The sequence below is a fragment of the Acomys minous genome (assembly GCF_964271855.1).
Source record: "Acomys minous genome assembly, chromosome: 14".
Taxonomy (NCBI): Eukaryota; Metazoa; Chordata; class Mammalia; order Rodentia; family Muridae; genus Acomys; species Acomys minous.
Window position 1 is genome coordinate 90,870,369 of NC_140496.1, and position 15,242 is coordinate 90,885,610.

The following is a 15,242-nucleotide window of genomic DNA, read 5'->3' on the forward strand; positions in this document are numbered from 1 at the left end:
GGCCTGATAACTACCAACCTATTTTATAGGATGTTTATTATTTTGCAAACACCCAAAAGAACGCAGAAACCCTCCCCCAGTGAGAATTTTGTGACTAAATCAGTCATGTGAATGTGGCTAGTATAACTCTGATTTCAGAGCCTGCCTCACTCCAAATTTGGCCACAAGATGTAGTCCTCTGGTTTGTGGCAGTGAGCACGCCTGGGGCTGCTCCCTGGGCTCAGGGCTAGGAAATGGGGTGAGGTAGAAGCACCTTCTGTCTGTGATAACATCATTCCTTGTCATTTTCTGATTTCAGAACCAACTTTGGGGAAGTTGGCTTTACAATTGCATTTTGCCAAAAAAATTTATCTATGATTCCCCAGTCCTTAGCACTTTCCCCTCACAGTTCTACAAGATATAAAGTTTGAGTCAAAGAATTCCTTTGAGTTCCCACAGAAATGGTGCCAATTAATTTTTTTCCTTCTGTTTCTCAGGAAAAGTTCTTGGCTCGGCAATAACGTGCCTTCCTTGGCAATCTTGAGCTTAGAAATTTGAAAAGGTCTTGGTTTCCATGGGGAAATGGTTGGCTCTTAGGAGTCCCTTTTCTCCCACCATACAGTGGGGAAATGCACTGCTTAACCCTTTTCAGGAAAACTGTCTAGGTCCCTTAGAAAATCTTAACTCATGACCACTTCACAGCCCACACCCCACTTCCCTCCAGAGCCATCAGCATTGGAGAAGCACCTACTCCCCTTCTTACTGCATAATGAATCCAACGACAGTTGGGGAATGCTCTGCACACTGTGAGAAGCAGTGCTTTCTCATGGTCTGGATGCTCATAACACTGAAACTGCTTCAGGATATGTGGCCATATCGTTTGAATATGAAATGTGCTCACAGGCTCATACACTGCATGCTTGCTCGTCCTAGGCGGGGATGCTATCTGGAAGGGGATTCCAACTTTATGAAATACACAGTTCTGCAGGGAGTAGGCCATTCTCCCTGCTTACTGTCTCTGCTCTGTCACCTCTTCCCACATGAAGGAGTGAGGCTCCAGGATAAATCCTTCTCCTAGGTTGGCTGCTCAGAAATTTTGTTACAGTGAAAAAATTCTGCCTAACACACAAGCCTTTTACCTACCCAGTAATTTTATAATAATAATTATATTTTTATTATAATTACTACATCATCATCATTGTCATTGTCATCATGATCATGATCATGGTCATCATCAATTTTGTTCATGCTGGAAGCTGATTTTCCTGAAGGTTATCATCATCAGAGAGATTTTGAAAAAAAATTTTTCCCTAAAATCTGTTGTTCTCTTAGAAATAGCACAGTATTTTGACCTATCCTGGTAAATTGTTGATGTCTAAAAGTAAAGGAATATCCTACTGCCATCAATGTAAAATGCTACAAATAAGTTAGATGGAAGAATTGAAACAAAAAAATCAAATAGCATATAACATTTTTTTAGTATCCTAGTCCTCAGAGACCTCTAAACAAATCTAATGAAAACTGACTTTTGTGAATCAAATTAGTCAAGAGTATAAGGCCAGGTGTATAAAATCAATAAAACATTGTATTATCAATAATGTTTATTTCAAAATGTATTTCTTTTCACCATTCTCTCTAGCCTTTTATGCCAGCAGATGAAAATTGTTCTTTCATATATATAGTAGGACTTTAATCAGTCCTTCTAGGCTTAAGGGAAACCCTCAGCTCTTCTTAAATTGTTTTCAGTGTAATAGACAGATGGCCAACTGACATACAGCCAACTGGTAAGTACTGTTATGTACTGGTTCTCTATAGGTCTCTACCATCTCTGATCTCTGATCTCATGTGAAAGAAGAGAAATCCTGAAATTTCCAGAGCTTACCTTCAATGTTAATGTAACTATATTATAACCATGATATTTGAATAATTTACAATAAAAATACTTAGCGATGTATTTTTTTTTTACATCTGACAAAGGTCTAATATCCAAAATATATAAAGAACTCAAGAAATTAAGCACCACCAAACCAAATAACTCAATTGAGAAATGGGACTCAGAACTAAACAGAGAATTCTCAACAGAGGAATATCAAATGGCTGAGAAACATGTAAAGAAATGCTCAATGTCTTTAGTCATCAGAGAAATGCAAATCAAAATGTCTCTGAGATTCCATCTTACACCCAGCAGAATGGCTAAGATCAAAAATTCAAGTGACACCACATGCTGGAGAGGATGTGGAGAAAGATGAACACTCCTCCATTGCTGGTGGAAAAGCAAACTTGTACAACTACTTTGGAAATCTATGTGGTGCTTTCTCAGAAAACTGGGAATAGGGCTTCCTCAAGACCCAGGTTTCCACTTCTTGAAATATACCCAGAAAATGCTCCACAAGACAAGGACATATGCTCAACCATGTTCATAGCAGCCTTATTCATAATAGCCAAAACCTGGAAACAGCCTAAGTGTCCCTCAGTTGAAGAATGGATAAAGAAGCTGTGGTACATTTACACTATGGAATACTACTCAGCTATTAAAAACAAGGAAATCTCAAAATTTGTGGGCAAATGGATGGAACTAGTAATGATCATACTGAGTTAACCTAGAAGCAGAAAGACTCACATGGTATATACTCACTTATAATGGGGCACTAGCCCAAAAGGCATGTCCCATGAAAGTCTTCACTTACCAGGCTATTGGGAGAGATGTGAGGACATCCCACTGGGACTCTATGTAAGACAAATATAGATGGGGAAATAGAAGGACCTAGAGTGTTCTAGATACCTACAAGAAGAACATCATGATGGGTTGATTGGTTCCCAGGGGGGTCTGCTCAAACTATTGCACTAACCAAGGACAATACAAGCAGTAAACGTTGAAGTCCTACTCTGATCTAGGCAATGGACAGGACATTCTCCACAGTTGTCTGTCAGATATATTGGACCAGAACGCTGAAGAAGATGCTCCAACATTATAAAATGAATGTTTTGAAAATTGAGTTTCAGTTTTATATTCTGAAGCTTTGACAGATGCGGCCTTGCATTAAGAGATCATTCCTATTGTTCCAATACAAAGTGTGTGCTAATCATTTCCTCCAAATCTTTCTGCTCTTTTACTATAAATCTAGAGAAAGGCACTGAGTAAATAAGCTATAACCTGTATACTATGCTGCCTTGCAATTTCCTCCACTAAGCAACTTAGTCCATTATTTCTGCATTCGGGTTCGCTCACATTTTCAGTACATGGGTGGTTGCTTTGTCAGACTGTTTCCTGAATATCCCTTAGTTCAATTACTGCTGCTTAAAACCTCATGAGCCTGGCCTTTCTGTCTGTATTTCTATCAACATTATGGTCTTCTGTACTCCCACCAGAAAGGCTTATTAATTTCCTTGTATAGCGCTCCAGGGCTTCTGTGCCTTGCAGCTCTAAACTCCCCCACATTTCTTCCAGTTCCAAAAGCTTATGAACATATATGGTCAGGTTTATTAAACCCTCACCCTACTTTTACTACTAATTATTGGTATTAATTACTTTTTTGTTCAAAATTCCCAGCAGAAGTAGGTTAAGGGAGAAAAGATTCATTTTTTTTGTTGCTGTTGTTCATAGTTAGGGAGGGTATGCTCCCCATATAGTGGAAAAAGTTTGCGTGCTGAGGTAGATGGGTTTGTGACTACAGACTTTGCCACATCTCAGAAAAGCAAGAGGTAGCTAGAGTTTATGACAAAAGTAGAACTTTTTATAAACCTCAAAGCCTACCCACATGATCTACTGTCACCAGTCAGGCCTCACTCTGAAAGGTTTATGGCCTCCATATACAGTAGCTGGGGACAAGTGCATAGGAACCTGTGGTGGACACTTAACAACTTAGCCATGACATGGCTGAATTATGAAATTCATATTTTAAAATGGCCATTTAAAGAGAGTGAGTTTTTGCACATATACTTATAAATATATCTAAATAATTCCTCGAAGAGTTGGTGTTAAGCTTCCTCATTTATTGTGATCAAGCACCATGCAGCTAATTGTTAGGACATTCTAAGTACAACTTAAATGCCATGAGAAATTGTACTTGAAGTGATGGGTAATAGCCATTGATTTAAGAATACAGCGTTGTTCGAGGGACAACTCATAGCATCCTCAGAGCAGACCCATCGGGTTCTGCATTTCATATTGTTCAGCGAGTGTTAGAAGTTGGTACAAGCTGTCCCTCGCTTCTTCACAAAGCCTAAAAGGAGATGGATGATGGGGGGCTTCTGTGTCTGCTGTGATGTGATTATATACTTTTATATCAATGTCTCTTTCTCAATAATTACTTGTTATCAGTTTCAAGGTAACGTGACTTGGGATTATTTCAAAGGGGCAACTGCATATGCTCATAGATTACCAAAGCTAGCTACCCTAAACCCTGTGTCAACAGACTTTTATGATTTTTATAGCTGAACATTTATTTGGTCCTGACAGTTGAAAAAGAATTATAATGAATAGCCTGCTAGAGTCTATCCTTGAAAAGACAAATGTCCTAGTGAATACTGGAAATAGGAAATGTCCCACCTGTTTGAGACGTTTGTGTGACTATAGCGGTCTTCAGCTCTACTCTGCATGATAAATGATTATTCACAATGTGTTGGATCAAATGTTAAAGGCAAGAACATACCAGGAAAATGGTTCCATCTTTGATTGGCATTCACAGCTGACTATAGAAAGACCCAAGCTGATCTCATTATAAACCCTTTACAGATCTATAAAAGATGTGAGTTATGGAATTCGTCTCATTTTTCCTTCCTGGTACTCTGATAACATCACCACCACAGGCAACATGATGGGGAGTCCTTTCTGCTTTTGCTAATGAAAATAATTGCCAATGCACTGATTTTTATTATGGCATAGTTGTTCTGGGGTAAGATATGAACTTTAAAGTAAAAATCAATCAAACTAAGTTGTTTATATTTGACAAAGGAGACTTTGTTCAGATTCCTAAGGTTTCTTTAAGTTTGATTTAGATTATAAAATAGGTTGAAGTTAACATCAGTACCTGGTTTCTTGGGGAGACTGTACAACTTATCACCATCAGATTGTCTTCTGGCTGCCTTTTGTTGGAACACTGTAAGAAACATTGTACATAAAGATTATTAGATAAAGGCATTTAAGAATATGAAATACTCCCACGAAGGCCTCCACAGGGCAGACTGCAACATATCACTTTCCTTAGTAACAATATCTGAATTGTATTCGTTTTTTGAGTACAGAGATTATTAAATTTGTAATTTCCTCAGCTGTGCAGCTTATCAGTAATTTTGGAAAGCCTTTTCTTTAGTCACAGTACTGTGATGTTGGTGGGATGCTTTCCTAAACTGGTTAAATCAAGCTCAATCCCTTTTGATATCAGATAAAGATAAAAGCTCCATTTGGTTCAAAGTGGTAAGCCTGTATGAAGAATCCATTTGCATAGAAACTACTCAAACTGGCTTGTTGGTGATAAGCAAGTAATCATCGTTTCTTCTTAAACTCAAGAAAAGCTTGCTGTGCTCTGCAGATGTAATAATAAAAAAGGCACTTTACTCTTACGTCATCTACCCAGACCTCAGCCCTATTAAAGCAGCTTGCTTGAATTACTTCATTATCTGAGGAGTGCTTTGTTCTCATTTATTATTTCTCACATGAAATTCTGGGAATTAAGTCAGCATTACTCACCCTGTTTTGCAGATGAAAGGTAAAATTTAGTGTTTAATATTTATTAAGCACCCACAAAGTTCTGGTTACTTTCTGGTATTTGTTAACGAAATAGACCTGGTCCTTTCCTCCTTTACTCTTGGAAAATGAGCATCCGGAGTTACATTTATTTTTATGGGCAGTCTGAATTATGGGGTTTGGGAACTCGGAGAGGCCTGGGAGATTTAGTCCAGCCTCATATGTTTATAGATGAGGAAGTAACCAGCTTGTAAAAGGGCTAAGTGAATTTTGAAATGATCCCAAAGTTGTCAGCTGAGAAGTGATTTAGACTTAAGCCTTGGCCTTCGGTCTGTTGCTGCCTCCTCACAGTGGTACTGTGTCTCCAGCTTCCTAAGTACTCCCTTTCAGAGCTGGGGGAGGGGGCTGGGGGCAGTGACAGGAACGTGGCTGCCCTCTTGTTCTTCTTGGCATCTCAGCAGGAACTTCCCATAAAATGGAACTGAGGCACATAGGAAGACAGCTGCCTGGCTCTCAGCCACTGTGACCCGGAAAAACACCTCCGTGATGACCATGGGCTTCTGCTGTGGCTTTCCTCTTACTTACACCCCTCTAACATCAAGGTCATAAATGAAATTAATCAAGAGTACATTTTTTTTAAATTTCCAAAACAAATGTCCCAAATCAAAGTAACATTTATCAAACACTTAATGTTCTAGGTGATGTCAAGAGAAAGGTAGTTTCTTTCTATGTCCTCAGGAGAAGAGAATGTACTGTCAACGATGATGCATTTGTGAAAATGATACGTGTAAAGTAACAACTTCAGACAAGTCGGCTGTGTTTTTCCTAAAGAAAATACACTGCATGTATTTACCATGTGACAACACTTTATTAGATTTCCTCCCTAACCCCACCCTCATATTGTACTTGCTGATTTCGTCCTTGGCTCTAGTTCCACTCTTTTGTTAACATACAGCGAAGACAGGCAGCCTGTGCTTTTGCTAATATTGTTAAGATGTAATGGAGGGTGTCTAAGTCTGAAAAACTGTATTCTGGCATCATGAATATGGGAAATGACTTTAACTCAAAGGCAAATGCAAACAGTAATTTCTCCAATTAAACAGTGCATTACCTGTGAGTTTTATGGATTCTGCTGAGGTTTGGAGCTGCAGAGCCTTTGCAAGCTGACTTTTCCTTCCAGCTTCCTTGGTGTGAATTTGCTGTAAATCCAATTTACCCTGGATGCTCTTTTGGAGTACTTTGTCCTGGCTACAGATGTTTGGCCCATATGATATGCAGTTAATGCTGACCTTCAGTTACTGTGCGTTAGAGTGACTTCTCTGGAGTTGAACCAGGGTCAACCTGGGGTCGAGGGTGGACTCTTGGGGTGGGTGGTGGTGTGAGGAGATGGTGATGACAGAGCTGTAGGTGCAGGGTGGGCAGTAGGTGACAATGCCAAGTCCTCTTAACATCTGAACTTCCTTAGAATCCCTTACCTCACTACTAGCTGCACCCATGTCATTTCCCTGTGACTTACTGATGAGTTTCACCCACTTAGAAAAATTTAGATTTTAGTGAATAGTCTTCTCAAGGCTTTTAAAGTTCAGAGGCACTTTTCAAATACAACATAGCCACGAGGAAAGACCTATTTATTTGTAATCAGAGGGCTTGGACTAATAGAAAAATTAGAAATTCAAATCAAAGAGCAGTGATAATTTTTTTAAAATATACTGACAGTCCTTGAATTCTTGGGCAGCATTGTTACAACTGCATTTTACCTGGTCAGTGTTCAAAGAATGCTACCAATGCAATTGTGACTTGTCAAATTGACTAATCTTTACCCAGTGTAATCTTATTTGTCCCCAGTTACCTTCAGTTAGAATTTTTAAAACGAAAGATAAACACAGTATTTATCTTCTCATTATCTTTAAACACAAAAAGCCAATAAAGAAAGAAAAAAAACAAATTTTGAGGTTTAAAATAAGTCTAAGCAATACAAATGTCCCAAAGGACAGCCTCATTTATTTTAAATATTGGTAAAAATGAGGTTTATGAAAGCTTCTCCAGAACAGAAATGACATTGAATGGAAAAAATTAGCATAGTATTAAATATTCAAAAATGTTAAGCAAAGCAGAAGTAGCAGAGGAAGAGAGGGTGAAACAGAACAAGTTCACTTGCACAATTTGTCTTTCCAGACTGTTCTGCAGGAACATTCCTAGTGTCACCCTCATTTATCGTCTCCTGAGAGCAAAAGAACTCAGAGTGCCCCTTCCTGGAAAAATGGACAAAGCACCTTCAGCACTATTGTTGTGTGGCTAAGCTGATAAAAATCTGGGCGCTAGCAAATGTCATCCATGAAAATTTGAAATACAAGTCACAAACCCCATGATTCTTTCTGCCCATCACAAGTGAGGGGTGAAAGCAGACATACTGTACACTGTGTCCTGAGCTTGCAGGTGATGGTCTCCTAGAAGGGAATTCTTTATTCTATGCTTGACAGCTTGTCATTAGATTGACAACTACACAGCCCAGCACTGTATGCACAAGGCCCAAGGTTTTACAGGTAGATCAGTTTCCAAAGCTTTCTACATTTCACTGTGCGCATTTAGACAGAGGTCAAACATGCTATTAGTGCCCACTCATGAGAGAGGACAGAGGAAGAACAAGAGTCAAGACTCAGTCCTTGTCACCCTGTTTTCCCCATCTGTTTCCTCTCTATGTGCTTGCTGTATAAAAGCTAATCTGAAAGAGGCAGAAAAGGAGAAGGAAACCAGTACCAACAACCCTTTTCTAAAGGTGTCAATAGAGGGAGAGAACACTGTAACCCCATAGGCAATACAAATAGCCTACCACTATATACAAATAGTGGTAACCCCATAAGTGGTACCAATGACTCATCTGATGCTTAGAGAAGATATGTAGCCTCCATAAGAGAATGCAAACACTTTGATAGTTTGAAGCCATTTCATCGTGCTAACATTCTGAGCTTAGTTCCACCTCCTTATCTGGACTGTTTATCCAACACAGGTCACCATATTGGTACAGGAAGGTGGATATGGTCATATCTGCCGAGCAATATGAGGATCTTTCACCTGGCAGGAACATAAATGCTTAGGCAAATGGAAACTATGCTTTTGTGTCTGGGGGAGAATGCGTGCCTAGTCACCAGCCAGTGCACTTATTTCCTCTTAAGACTGGCAGAGACAGAGTAGTGGAAAGCACATAACTCCCTGGAGGGAAAGGCCATGGAATTGAAACACAAGGGTGGAATTCACAGATGCTTAGCTTCCTAAAGGGAAAACACTCCTTTTCTTTCCAATTTGTAATAGAAACTTGAGCTTCATCGGTAGGTTACTGTGAAGACCTTCTCTCCACACAGGAAATCTCACAACCAATTATTTCCTCTACTTTCATGCAACTTAATTGGAGGGGGCAGGGTTAGACAACAGACTTTTTAGTTGAATATTTATTTTAATTTAGACAAACAAGAATATTTCTACTCTAAATAGATTTCCTATTTAGGAAGCTGGTAAATTCTAGAAGACAGGAGGTTTTTGATTGACAGTTTGAGGCCATCATGATGAGTGTATTAGCCAAGGTTACATGCACCCCTCAGCAGGCATATCTAGCAGTTGCCAGGCAAGCAACACGTATGGAACCACCTGCTGCTTTCCCAGCAGCATGTTGACTTGTTTTGGGCCATTTCTGTTCAGTTAGAAATTGTTATACAAGAGTGAATGCCAATTGAGTAATAACCCAAGTAATCAATTTTTTTTTCATTTCAAAGATAAATGGCTTAAGTGGTAAGAAAGCCACTGGAAGCTTTCAAAACTATTAGAAGTTTACTTTTTGGTTTATCATTGGTAATTATCTAAATGGGATTTTCTTCCCTTCCTCTCTCTGTGTCAAGAAAAGCTTTCATAGTAGGCACTAGTGGTGTCACAGTTTTGTTTCAATATATTTCATAGGATTATAGGATCTGGTTCTCTAAAGTCTAATTTTTATAATCCATTTGGTTATACAAACTTAAACAACCATTACATACTAAATATGATAGTAGAATTCTCCTATATGGATCAAAACTATGTCCATTTTTTTTCTAATTGTTTTCAATGTGGCTAGCTGCTGAATATTTTTGAAAGGCTTACAATCTAGTATAAATGCATATGAACCCATGTGAGAGGGGAGAAGCAGAATGCAGGCACCAACAGGCAATAGAGGTTGCTGCACTCTGTGTCTACTGAATAACTTAAAACATCATCCATACCATCTCCCGCATTTTGGCAACTACAGAGCATATGCAGCTTTAGTTTTCATGAAAACCAAGGAAAGCAGGTATTATAATTTACACAGATAAATTGTAAAAAAAACTAATTGAGATTGTGCAGCTCTCACCAAGATACACAGCTTTGAGTGCACAGTGACATCAAGTTCAGTTCCATCTCTCTTCATAGAGGTCATGCATTGTATTGATGAATTTTCTTCACTGTGAAGCTCTGTAGAGCATCTTAATTCTTCTCTAACCACTTGGAGTTTAAAAGATGTCCACAGTAAAAGTCCTAGAAGAAAACATTGCCAATTCAAGAAATCTAAAGTGTGTGTGTGTGTGTTTGGGAGTGTGTGTATGGGGGGGGGCAATTGTTAAATGAACATTATCCAAAGATTTCAAATGTTTGCCCTTGCTTAAAAACAGCAATATTGTGGATGTGAGCTTGTCAACATTGGTCTCATTGACATTTCATACTATGTGAGCTTTTGCACTGGAATTATGCAAGGCTGATCTTTAAATTCAGCAGGTCCTTCTGAGTGCTACTTCCTAGGTGACACTAGTACTACCCTATTTGTGAAAATCAAAAAAAAAATTCTCTCTAGAGATTGCTAAGTGACTTCTGGGAGTCATTGAGAATTACTACCATATATAAAATTAAACTTTTACCACAGACACATTCACTGTAACATATTAAGGGCAGAACACAAAAAGTGGTGCAATTGAAAAAAAAATCTAAGGGCTTGATGATACTTTCATTATCTTGCTCACACGTGCAAATCTGTAATGTCAGTTCACACCAATTTGAATATTGCCTCTTTCCCATTTTACATGAGCAAAGAATTGAGTCCTTAAAAGATAAGGACAATAAGATTAATCCTTATATCAGTGCTCTAACAGTTGGCCTGGAAAGTCCTCCTTGGTTTTATTCAGTGTCTCTGTGAATAAGCCAAGAGACTATGGTGTTCTGCTCTGAGGACAAGGAGAACTATTTATTAAGCCCACGTTACACAGCAGCATTGCTTCTGTTCAATGAACAGTACATATTCAGTCATATTGCCAGCTCCTTTGTGGAGGTGGACCAGCATCCTTTCACAGAAAGATTAAGAACTTCACCTAGAAAGGAATGGACCCTCACCTTACAAAGAGAAGGATAGCTATGTCACTCTGTTCTGCGAGCACCTGTGACATGCATATGGTGTCCTGAAAGTAAATGTCTTGGACAGACGAGGTCATCTAGGCAGAGAGTGGGCTCCGGCTCTAAGACCTGCTTTAACCCACTTGAATATATTTCTTTCCTAATGAAGACAGAAGCCAATCTGCTCTGTCACATTCACAGCCATAGAGAATAATTTCCCCAAGGGTTTCTACAAGGACCTCCCTCCCTCATTCATTGTATGTGATCAGTTTCAAGTACAAGTGAACTGCAAGTGGAAATTCTCTGAAAGCAACTGAGTTGTGCTTGACATTTTAGGGTCCCGGTGGCTGAAACTCCCTCAGAAGGTCATATCCAACTTCACTGCACTGCAAAATGCCAAGGATACATCGGGAGCGACTGCAAATTGAAAGGGGAATTGTATTCTGCCCCAAATCAGCTACATGGATTCGGTCTTATCTTTGTTCTATTAATTGTATTGGGGGAGAACAAAACATGACTCCTTGATGCTAAAAGCTTTCCCTAATAGGAGTTCATATCTTTGCGTTATCTAAGATGGAGTTGTACTACCAGCCTATCTATGGCATACTGATTGCCACTTTCTCTACTTGCTTTGTTTTGAATCAAGGACTCTGCCACTGGAAGATATAAATCTATAGAATTCCACTGTTTTTTTGATGCCTAATGCGCCTGACCCCGTCTAACATAACAAGGAGAGGGAAGTATTTAGAACATGAGATCTGAGAACAAGGAGATTGTACAATGAAAAATGAATTCTTCTTGTTGCAGCTCTTAATCTCAGGGTGTGTTTCACACAACACGGTCAGAATCAGAAGCATGTCTCCTGATAAGATGTATGTATGTATGTATGTGTGTGTGTATGTATGTATGTATGTGTGTGTGTGTATGTATGTATGTATGTGTGTGTGTATATATGTATTTATGTTCAGTTTTGAATTGTTAAGTTACATTTCTGTGGGTAGAGAATGTTGGAGAGCTATAGGCAGAGCAGAGCTACTCTCCCATAGATCTATAACAGGTAGAAAAGAAGAGGTATACATGGATGCCTTGGAGCTCTGTTCTGTGTGGGCTCTTGGCTGCAAATTGGCGTGCTACAAACATTGCATGCTTTAGAGCAGGAGAAAAGGAATTAGTCAGCTGAGGTAGTCTTTATTATAGCTTCCATACTCTTAGTAAAGTCTTCTACTGTAGCCATGTGGATGGAGATCCTGTCTCTTCTGCCATTTGTTCGTCAGCTAATATTTATAAATCCTCCCAGTTTTTGAATTCAGAGGATGTTGATCTCTTCCATGGTGGATCTTGTAGGTGAGAAGAGGGAAATAATAAATGTGAATGCATGACCATGAAGTTAATGTATTGGTAGAAGGAACTTCGTGGTTCCCAGATGCGGGGAGCAGAAGGACAAAGACACCCATGCTACTGTTGCTGCTTCTTGCTTCATCATTTGGGCAGGACACTGACATTCCCCCAGCCTCAGTTCTCTTATCTCTGAAATCTGACCAGCAACACAAACCACACAGGCCCACCATCTGACTACCTGTTCTCTAGATTTTCTAGTACAGGAAGGTAGTATGACTCTTAACCAGTTATGAAACCTATCAACTATTATAGTGATAGTCATTGCAAGCTATAGCCATGGGTACCATAGTGGTACAGATAATATGGAGGTAACCAACTGCTTGTATTTAAGGCTTACTCCCCAAGAGTAATGTTTACCTTTCACTGTAAATCTGGCCAAAAACCACATGGCTAGAGAGGTTATAGGCCCCAGGAGTTAACATACTATTATTTTGCTATGTGAACACTATTAAACTGCCTTCCAAGTTATATCTTTCTACTCACACATTAGCACAGCTCTCAGACCTCATCAGAGAAGTTTACTGGTACAATGGATGACAAAGTTAACAGCAAAATTCACAACTGATCAATATGCAGAGACTAAATGACTGTAGAGTGCTCAGACACAAATGGTACATCTCTATCACCTCATATCTCCAAGGCTCAGGGACCATTGTGGAGAAGGAACAGAAAGATTGTTTTTCTCCAGTTTTCTTGCTCTTACAGTGTTTTCTGCACAGGACAAGATTGATGCATCCATGATCTCATAGCAGCCTTGGCTGCCTGTGCAAGACCTACACAATATCACATCAGTCAAATTTCTAGCATGGGCTCCGAAGACCCCACACCTAAATGAGGAGCCATTGACAGTGGCTTCTAAGAGTGGACGAGTTAGTTTTCTTTCAGGTTGTATGGCCTTTGGTAGCTAAGATGATGACTCCATTCATATTACTGTATAGGCATCATAAATTGGACTAGGTAGATTATTTTTTTAAAAAAAGACAGAAAGTTGCAAGGGGAAGGTGGGACTGAAGGAGGGGTGAATATGATATTATATGCATGTCTGAAATTCTCAAAGAATTAATAAAAAGATTAAAAAGTCACCCAATGTAACTTATATGTGACTTAAAAAGATGCTCACAACCTTTAGAAGAGTTCTAAATCAGTAGTCAACTCACTTTCCACCCCACTCCCTAACCCCATGTCTCCCATAAACTAAGGGACATAAACCGCAATAAGTGGGAGCTGGGGACATGGCTCAGTAGCTAAAATTACTGGCATCTCTTTCAAAGAACCCAGGTTCAATTTCCAGCACTTACACAGTAGCTTAAAATGCTCTGTAATCCTATTTCCAGAACATGTGATACCCTCTTCTGGCCTTCCTGGGTACCAGGCATGCAATTTACAGAGACATGCACATAGAGGCAAACATTCATGCACATAAAATTTGAAAGTTGAGAAAAAAAAAGTTCATAAACAATAAAATGTTACCTTGAGCTATGTAAGGTGTTGTTTCTTCTTTGAAAGGGATGTGGGTGGGCCGGGGTGCTGGGGCGGGAGGTCTGTTTATAATGAAAGACCGATTTCCAGTTCTTTTCTTCACACTCTGACTGGCCAGTATCAGATCATACTCGTTGTCATTAGTCTCAGCCAATGTGTATGGGTCCTCCTCCTCCTCCTCTGCCTCCTCCTGTGCTTCATCTCCTTTCTTTTCTTCTTTGCTGCATTCTTCTCTTGTCTCTTGATTCACACTGAGGTTGTTCCTGCTCTGACTTCTTTCCATTTGGTCCTCCATCATTTTCCCTGCTTAGAAAACATGGGAGGGAGGAATGGGAGGATATAAGGGATGGGACAACAATTGAGATGTCATATGAATAAATTAATAATATATATATATAAGAAATAAAAAGCAATAAAGATAATTGAACTAAATTTAAAAAAACCGCTTGTTTAGGTTTACTCTCATCTTTTATGCAATCGTATCACACTCTCTTTAATATCCTACATCATATGAAATCAGTTTATGCAGATGCCAGTTTTTAATGTTTCTCAAAGATTATTTTAGGTATGTATTTATTATCTGGAAATTTAGATGTATATAAATATATATATAAAACTCCAATTGAAAGAGGGTGTTTTATTATTTTTTTATTTTTTCCAAGATATGTATTATTTTATTAATTTATTCTTGTTACATCTCAATGGTTATTCCATCCCTTGTATCCTCCATTCTTCCCTCCCTCCCATTTCCCCCTTATTCCCCTCCCCTATGACAGTTCCTGAGGGGGATTATATCCTCCTGTATATGCTCATAGGGTATCAAGTCTCTTCTTGGTAACCTGCTGTCCTTCCTCTGAGTGCCACCAGGTCTCCCCCTCCAGGGAAAATGGTCAAATATGAGGCACCAGAGTAGGTGAGAAAGTCATATCCAACTCTCCACTCTACTGTGGAGATTGTTCTGACCATTGGCTAGATCTGGGTAGGGGTTTAAAGTTTACAGCCTGTATTGTCCTTGGCTGGTCCCTTAGTTTGGGCGGGACCCCTGGGCCCAAATCTGCCTATCATAATGTTCTACTTGTAGGTTTCTAGGACCCTCTGGATCCTTCTACTTTGCCATTCTCCCATGCTTGTCTCATCTAGAGTCCCAGTAGGATGTCCTCCTCTCTGTCTCAGTTTCCTGGTAATTGAAGGCTTTCATGTGACATGCCTCTTGGGCTAATATGCAGATATAAGTGAGTATATACCATTTGAGTCTTTCTGCTTCTGGATTAACTCACTCATTATGATCATTTCTAGCTCAATCCATTTATCCACA

General features: G+C 39.3%; 1 protein-coding gene and 1 long non-coding RNA gene across 5 annotated transcripts in view; one reads left to right on the plus strand and one right to left on the minus strand.

Moving 5' to 3' along the window:
* Positions 1–15,242, plus strand: part of LOC311582791 — a 171,694-nt gene that overhangs the window by 111,973 nt on the left and 44,479 nt on the right. The gene's annotated exons all lie outside the window — the stretch shown is intronic.
* The window catches only part of BANK1 (B cell scaffold protein with ankyrin repeats 1), a 248,800-nt gene that overhangs the window by 26,061 nt on the left and 207,497 nt on the right, over positions 1–15,242 (minus strand). For 2 of the 3 annotated variants that reach the window (XM_084756050.1, XM_084756052.1), the window contains exons 10-11: positions 13,919–14,233; positions 5,010–5,078 (exon numbers count right to left, since the gene is read on the minus strand). In XM_084756050.1, coding sequence (XP_084612176.1) covers positions 5,010–5,078; positions 13,919–14,233 — 384 coding nt within the window. The remainder of the gene's footprint in view (positions 1–5,009; positions 5,079–13,918; positions 14,234–15,242) is intronic. The other variant, XM_084756051.1, reaches the window with a different exon arrangement.